This window comes from Tetrao urogallus, assembly GCF_951394365.1.
Source record: "Tetrao urogallus genome assembly, contig: SUPER_28_unloc_1, whole genome shotgun sequence".
NCBI classification, from domain to species: Eukaryota; Metazoa; Chordata; class Aves; order Galliformes; family Phasianidae; genus Tetrao; species Tetrao urogallus.
In genome coordinates, this window is record NW_027639058.1 from 24,790 (window position 1) to 32,752 (window position 7,963).

A 7,963-nucleotide genomic window follows, 5' to 3' on the forward strand; every position below is an offset into this window, starting at 1 on the left:
AATGGGTCCCAATGTGTCTCTATGGTCCCACTGTTCACTGGCACAGGCTGTACAGGGAGGTGGTGGAGTCTCCTTCTCTGGAGATGTTCAAGACCTGCCTGGATGCCGACCTGTGCGACCTGATGTAGGGAACCTGCTTTGGCAGGGAGGTTGGACTCGATGAGCTCTGGAGCTCCCTTCCAACCCCTACAATTCTGTGATTCTGTGACAACAGATTCCTCATGAAGAACAGAAGGTTTCTGGCAGCAGATATCTCCGGATGACGGCCATCTCAGGGGGTGTCAATGACTGTTGCTCAAGGCCCATCCTTGTCACGTAGGCAGGAGAACAAGGAGGATAAAAGAGGAACTGAAAACCATGAGGATGGGGTTTCTGACAACAGATTCCTCATGAAGAAGAAGAGGGATTCCTGACGATTCCTGCATGAATCACAGAATCACCCGGGTTGGAAGGGACCTCAAGGTTCATGTAGTTCCAACCCCCCTGCCCAGCAGGGCCACCAAACATCCACATTTAGATCAGGTTGCCCAGGACCCCGTCCAACCTGGCCTTGAACACGTCCAAGGACGGGGCATCCACAACCTCCCTGGGCAGCCCGTTCCAGGGCCCAACCACCCTCCTTGTAAAGAACTTCCCCCTAACACCCAACCGAAATCTTCCTCCCTCAACTTGGATCCATTTCCCCTAGTCCTGCTATTGTCAGCCCTTTTGAAGAGTTTTCTTGGGTGTAGGTTCCCTTCAGGTACTGATAGGCTGCCATGAGGTCACCCCCCAATGCTGTCGATCTCTCTTGTACCTGCTGCCTGACCGCTGTTGCTGCTTCAAGGATTGGCTCCTCGACTTCCTCGTCTCCCTGCCTGCTGCCCAAGGACGCCACGCTGCTGCCCTCCATCTTCTGCTGCTTCTGCCCAGGACCTTCACACGCCGAGCAACGGGACGCTGCTGAATCCTGCTGCTGACTCTCCTCGCTTTACGCAACTCCTGCCTCTTTCCCACCTTTTCTATCGCCCTCCTCCCCTTCCCCGTCTCCCTGATTAGGTTTGGTAATAAACTGGTCGGAACCACATAGGAACCGTTGTTTCTTAACCTCACGCTGGGCGTACAGATATTAAAAGAACCTCATCTCCCTCCTATAAATTGGAGCGAGGCGGCCCCTTTGCGGGACGATCCATGGGGTGCTGCGGTCAGGAGCGTTGAGCTGTGACCCTACAGGGCATCGAATCCACCTCCATCCGGCCCCGCTCCATCTGCACCCACGGGACCTCAGCCTCAAAACCCGCAGGCGATTCGCTTTTGGGGTGAAAAAAACCCGATTTCGTACCCCATCTCCTGCAGCCTCTGCCATCCATCTGCGTTACCTCCATCAGAGGGCAAAACCCAGCGCAGCCCTGGAGGAGGAATTCACCCTTTTGGCCACGCTTGGCCCTAAGGGAAGGACGGAGCAAAGCTGCACGCTTTCGTGCTGAGCTTTCCTACACCCTGATGCCATCCTGCAGGGATGCTGAGGGCTGCCTCTGAATCATCTCCCCCGTGGGAAGGGGCTGTGGGTGGAACAGCTTTTCTGGTGGTGGTCACGGAGCTGCTCGGCCCGAATCTTCATCCCCTGTTTGGATGCAGCCCTCGGGGTGACGTCCGTCTCCTGGATTTTGGGGATTTTGAGGATGTTGGTCATCATCACAAACAGCTCTGGGCGCTGCGAGGTGCTGTGGGGCACTGTGAGGTGCTGTGGGGTGCTGTGAGGTGCTGTGGGGTGCTGTGGGGCGCTGCGAGGTGCTGTAGGAAGCTGTAGGGTGCCATAGGATATTGTGGGGTGGGGGGTGGGAGAGCAGTTCATCCCCCAGGAGAAATTCAATATGAGCTCCGGCGGGAGGTTGGGATGGGGCAGAGAAATGGGGGGTTTGGGGTCCTATGGGATGGGGCTCTGGGGGTTGTGGGTGGCTCCAGCCCCATGGCAGCGCTCAGGGAGGCAGTTTCCTTTGGGGAGGAGGGGTCTCATGTGGCGCTGGGTGTCTCTGATGGCCCCCCACCCCCTCCTCGTGATGTCTGCCCTAGAGGAGGACGTGGAGCATCGCATCCCTGCTCCCGTATCCATCAGTGGAGGTGATGGGGGTCATCCCTGCGCCCCATCCCGGAGGCTGCACGACTCCAGGCTGCGTTTAGAGCTCGTTCTGCCCCACGCAAAGCAAAGGGGCTTCTCAGAACACACCTCCACCTCCCCCCCACCCCCAGGGTGGGTGCAGCACCCCAGCTGTGCGCGTGGGGCTGCCGTGGGGCGACGGCCCACGGGTGGAGGCAGAGGACGGGGAGGATGCAGCCCAGGCGATGCTGTGATTCAGCCCCAGAGCATCTGCCACCAGCGGGGACTGAATGCTCACGAGGGATGCTGTCATGCTGCCGTGGCACCTCGGGGGTTCCCAGGAACGGCATCTCCTCTCAGCAGAGCCCTGGTGCCTGGGGGGGGCGGTGCTCCTCAGCTCTGCTCCGTCCCCAAGGCCTCCCCACGTCCCCACCAGCCCAAATCTTTCTGCTGCTCCGTTGCTGATGACAACGCCGGGCTGGGAAGGTGGGTGTTGTGTTCAGAGTGCTGTTGGCCTCTAGGTCTCCTTCTTCACCTTGCACGTGTGCCAGCAGAGACCTGAGAGCGTGCTGCAGCATCCTGCAGTGTCCTACAGTATCTTACAGCACCCTACAGCTTCCTACAGCACCCTACAGCACCCTACAGCACCCCACAGCACCCTCCAGCACCTTACAGTGTCCTAGAGTATCCTACAGCACCCTACAGCTTCCTGCAGTGCCTTGTAGCACCCCACAGCACCCTACAGCACCCCACAGCACCCCACAGCACCCTACAGTATCCTACAGCACCCTTCAGCACCCCACAGCACCCTACAGCACCTCACAGTGTCCTACAGCATCATACAGCACCCTACAGCACCCTACAGCACCCTACAGCACCCCACAGCACCCCACAGCACTCTCCAGCACCTTACAGTGTCCTAGAGTATCCTACAGCACCCTACAGCTTCCTGCAGTGCCTTGTAGCACCCCACAGCACCCTACAGCACCCCACAGCACCCCACAGCACCCTACAGTATCCTACAGCACCCTTCAGCACCCCACAGCACCCTACAGCACCTCACAGTGTCCTACAGCATCATACAGCACCCTACAGCACCCTACAGCACCCTACAGCACCCCACAGCACCCCACAGCACCCTACAGCACCCTCCAGGGCTTCCCCAAACACCTCAGCAATGCCAGTTGTCGTTTGGCCCCTTCTGACATAAAACATTCCATCCGTCAATCCTCTGAAAAAGGATTTCCCCCTTTGGGCTGCCTCAGTTTGGCTTTTTGCACCTTTGGGATGCCTTTTCTTGGGGTTATGGTTGGAGGGTGGGCTGGGATGAAGCTCTGAGCGATCAGATGGGCTCAGTATTGTGTTGCCCTCTCAGGGTTTCCCAGCCCATGCCCAACCGGTGCAAAAAACCCTCAGAGGCCACGGAAGGCACCGAAATACGCAGGGAAGGCGCTGCAGATGGGAGAAGATTCCTTTGGTGACATCCTCATCGACCGTCATTCGTGCTGCTCCATCCCTTTGTGCCGCTTAAAACAAAGTCCTGAGCATCCTCACTTCTCCCCTCTCCTCTCCACCCTCCAGGATTTCTCCTGCTCTGAGCACCATGGAGCTGCTCTGCTTCCATACTCCGTATTTACACGCATGCAGTCCGGACCCCTCGTTATCATCTGCTGTTATCAAACCCCTTTCCAGGAGTTTGGTGCCATTTTGATCTCTCCCATCAAAGAGTTCGATCTCACTGCTTCCCTGCAGCCATCTGGGCACAAGAATTGGGTCCTGCAGGGGTGTGATTGCAGCCAGGCCTTCACCTGCTGCTCCTTGCAGCTCTGCAGAGCTTGCAGGCAGATGTTCTGCTGTTGCTTTGACTCGTGCATCTCCTCTTACATCAAGATGAAGGTCCAAGCAAGTTCCTGCATTGCCCGGCTGTTTGTGATGCTTGTTCCAGACAAGTGCAGGCTTTCATCGAACCCAACCTGCAGCCGAGCTGATTTTACAGAAATATTCTGTACAGAAATATCTTGTCCTTGATTTGCTTCTGTTAAGGCTTTGGTAGTTACTCCTGCGTCACGCTGCTGTGAGTCAGATCTCAGCTCTGCTGTGTGTCAAGAGCCAGAACCCCATGGGGTGTCAGGAGCCAAAACCCCACGGCAATGGGTTGGGTGGTGGGACTGGGGGGTGCCTGCAGAACCCCAAATGCAATGGGTTGGATGGGGGTGGGATTGGGGGGTGCCTGCAGAACCCCAAATGCAATGGGTTGGGTGGCGGGATTGGGGAGTGCCTGCAGGACCCCAAATGCAATGGGTTCGGTGGTGGGATTGGGGGGTGCCTGCAGGACCCCAAATGCATCAGGAACGTCCCTGCTGTGCTGTGCAGATGTTGGTTTGATTGGAAGGCAAAGCAAGCTGCAAGAAATGCCTAAAAAACGCCACCAGCTTGGAGGGGTGAACGGTGGATGGTGCCGTTCTGAAGACACGGTGACCACAGAGGGCTGGGAGGTCACTGGAGCACCAGCCGACCTTCATCTGCTTCCCCTGCTGAACGCTAAGAGCATTAAGGGCTTTGCTCCATCGCGGCACCCAAGCACCCGAGCCCCGTTAGCAGCTCTTCCCGTCAGGAGCACGAAAGCAACCTGTGGATGGAGGAGGGCACCCGAGGCGCAGCGACGTCCCCTGGGTGCCTCGACCCATTCAGGTGATTTCTTACGTATATATCTTTTAATTTAAATTACAGATGATCTCCATCCCCGGCGTCCGCTCTCGTTCGTGCTGGGAGGCGGCGAGGTATCGCGGCCGCTCCGCTCCGACTGATGGCCAAAGTCCAAATGGCTGCTTCTAATCTACTCAGTGACATTTATTAGCTCCTGGCTTGCAGCGCAGCCCTGAGCTGACTCCAAATCCAGGCTGGAAATTCACTCTTTGTGGGCTGTAGAGGTAGAGCAAGAGCTTGGGATCCTCTTCAAGATCCGCCCGAAGATTCTCCATCCTCGTTTTGAGGGCTGACGATGGGTTTGCTTCTCTTTGGGTGTAGGAAATGCTGCAAATGCTGCAGGATCTCATCCTGGAGGATTTTATTTTATTTTATTTTATTTTATTTCATTTTATTTCATTTTATTTCATTTTATTGTGGAGGAATAGGATTCGCCCCAATTAAGGATGCATTGAGCCCAAACACGCGCCGCCTCAAAACAACGCGCTCAACGAGCAAAACAATGCAAAGTGCCAGTCAAAAAAAAAGGAAAACATTCTGAGAGGAAAAAAAAAAAAGACATAAATGAGAAGAAAAAAAATAAAGGCCAATGTGGCAGAATTTTCTCCTTGGCAACTCTGGGACTTCAGAGCAGATAGCAAAGGCGCTGTTGCAAAAACAGCTCCAGAACTCCCCTCTTACTGGAAACTGCTCAATCATCCGAGGACGCAGAGAGTGGAGTTAATTACTGGTTAGAATGCTTTAATTCTTGGAACGTCGACATTGGAGACGTCCGGTTTTGCAATCCTCAGTTTCCTCGCTCCATGTGGAAGAGGTGGATTCACCACCCCCAGAGATGTGGAGCTTGGGGACATGGTCAGCGATGGCAGGGCGACGGGTTGGGGGTCTCGGGGGTCTTTTCGGACCTTAATGGTTCTATGAGTGGGAATAGGGAGATTGGGGCTTGGTTGGGCTCGGTGGGTCTTTCCAACCTCAATGATCTCACGATTGCATGAGTGGGGCTGGTGGGGTGGGGTTGGGTTGAGGTTGGGTTGAGGTCATCTGAGAGCTCTGTTCCAACCTTCAATTCTACAGAAAGGGGAGTTTTTGTCAGTACGTGGAAACGAACATCTGGACAAATCCGCTTCTGTTTGGATGAGAAAACGAGGTTTTAGGCAGCACAGATGAGCAAAGCAACCGGCGAATGACCTTAAAGGGGAAAGGGAACTCTTGGTTTATCCTACAGTAACACACAGGACCTGGATCTACACCCCGAATTGAAGGCAAAGGACTCGATGGCAGGAGGTGAGCTCGTTTCAGGCCCTTCTGTCTCCTCTTCTCTCCTTGTTGGCCTCAGATGCCCCTCGTTGATGCTGGTCTGCCATTGCTGTCTGCACCTTTGGGATCCCATGCACCTTCCTCGCCTTTCCACTGCAGTGCCAACCCAAAAAGGTTCCTGTGTTTGCACGCAGGGCAAGAGGAGCTCCAGGGATGCTCTGCAGTCAGTAGGAGGCATTTAGGAGCACACTGCAGAGGCTGAATGCAGGCGGCCAAAGGAGAGCAGCGTTGGAGTTCTTCCTCTGCAAACAGGTTGGTGTTTTACTGCCTGAAGTCGACGAGTAAAAGGAGTCCTGCATGGGTACAGCAACCAAGTTAGCGCTCCAACAGCCTCTGATTGTTAGAAACAATGGTGTAGAATAATTATATTAGATGCTTGAATGAATACAGACTGGGGAAGGCTTCGATTTGGTTCTTAGAAAGGGAAATCAAAGATCGGAGACGCATCCGAAGTGGAAACGATCTGCAGTTGTAACACAGCAGAGCATGGAGAGTGGTGCGTTGGGAGGGGATTCCCACGTTGGTGACCCGCAAAGAAACTTCCTGAAGGGGGAAGAGGCACAACGAGAGGGCAGAATCCATTCTCACAGTGGCTGTGGGTGCCTTTGGAACCTCTGCGCTGCTGTTTGTGGCGATGGTTGCGTTCATGTTGGCTCCAAAAAGGGCTGTGACTGAGCTGCCCGATTCATAGGGAGAAACGATTCAGGGGAGCCAAATCCGGGGCTGAATACAAGAAATTGAAGAGGGTCCCATGACGCTCGTGTGTTAAACGGCAGATGACATTCCATTCAAAGAGATGCAAAGCAGAATTCAGAGGAAGCAGAGCGGTGTGGATGCGGCGTGGATGGAGCAGCTGGCAAGGAGGGCAGAGCTGGCTTCTCAACACAGAACAGCTTATGGGGCAGACGTGGTGGGTTGGAGGGAGAGTGGCGGACATCTGTGACAGAGGGAGAGAGGGGATCTCTTTCTTTTTTTCCCTTTTTTTTCCCTCTCTCTTTCCTTTTATCTTTGGCCGTTTTCCGCAGCTGTGAGGAGCGGGAGCATCAGCGGATGCGGCCCATGGATCCACCTTGTTGTAACGTGGATCAAAACAGGGTGAGAATCGGGGTCAAAACATCAATCCAGGATGGAGATTTGTTCATTTCCAGTCACCTAAGAGTCACAACGTCCCCGTGTGTCCTACCCAGGTCTGTGACATCAGCGTGAAGACCTGCAGTGTCCATGGAGGAGGTGGGCGCATAGGGCTAAGCTGGCGCCATCCGAGGGTCCCCAGTGTTGTCTGGATGGCTGATAAGGAAAGGAACCTCACGGAGGGACCAGGGGAGCTGAGGAGGAGCATCTCTGGTGCAGCTGGATGGGAGCTGTGCCTGCAGCTCCTGTGTGTGAGAGCAGAATCCCCTTCTGCAGCACTGGAGCTGCTGCCCAGTGACAAAGGGGCAGGAAGAGGGAACACAGCGTGTTTTGTTCCTGAATGACTGAGCCTGTGACACGAGACAAGCATCAAGCCACTGAGCAGGCAAATCCGTATCTCAGTTTTGCTTTCCTGTGAAATGAGATGGTTGGTTGTTTGGTTATTTTTGTGGGTTTTTTTTTTTACATGCCAGCTCTGCTTGTTGTAACATCTTCTGCATGGTTAAAGCTGCTGCATCCCCAGCAGCTCTACCAGAAAACAAGCCAACAGAGCTCCCCAGGGACGAGAATTCACATTTTTTTTCTCTGCTCTATGGGCCTGAACAACAAACTGCCCCATTGCTGGTGATGTTGGTGGCCTTGCCAAGGCATGGCGCTGCCCCATCTGTATTGCAGAGGGGTGGCACACAAACCAAAGCACACGGCGGCCCTGGATGCAGAGCTCTGAGCTGC

The 7,963-nt window shown here is 54.8% G+C and overlaps 1 protein-coding gene across 1 annotated transcript in view; it reads left to right on the forward strand.

Moving 5' to 3' along the window:
- Nucleotides 1-2,331, forward strand: part of IGSF9 (immunoglobulin superfamily member 9) — a gene marked incomplete at both ends in the record, with an annotated part of 13,974 nt that extends 11,643 nt beyond the window's left edge. The window contains 1 exon segment of the mRNA XM_079550919.1: nucleotides 2,230-2,331. Within this exon segment, the coding sequence (XP_079407045.1) occupies nucleotides 2,230-2,331 (102 nt within the window).
- Nucleotides 2,332-7,963: the final 5,632 nt, after the last annotated feature.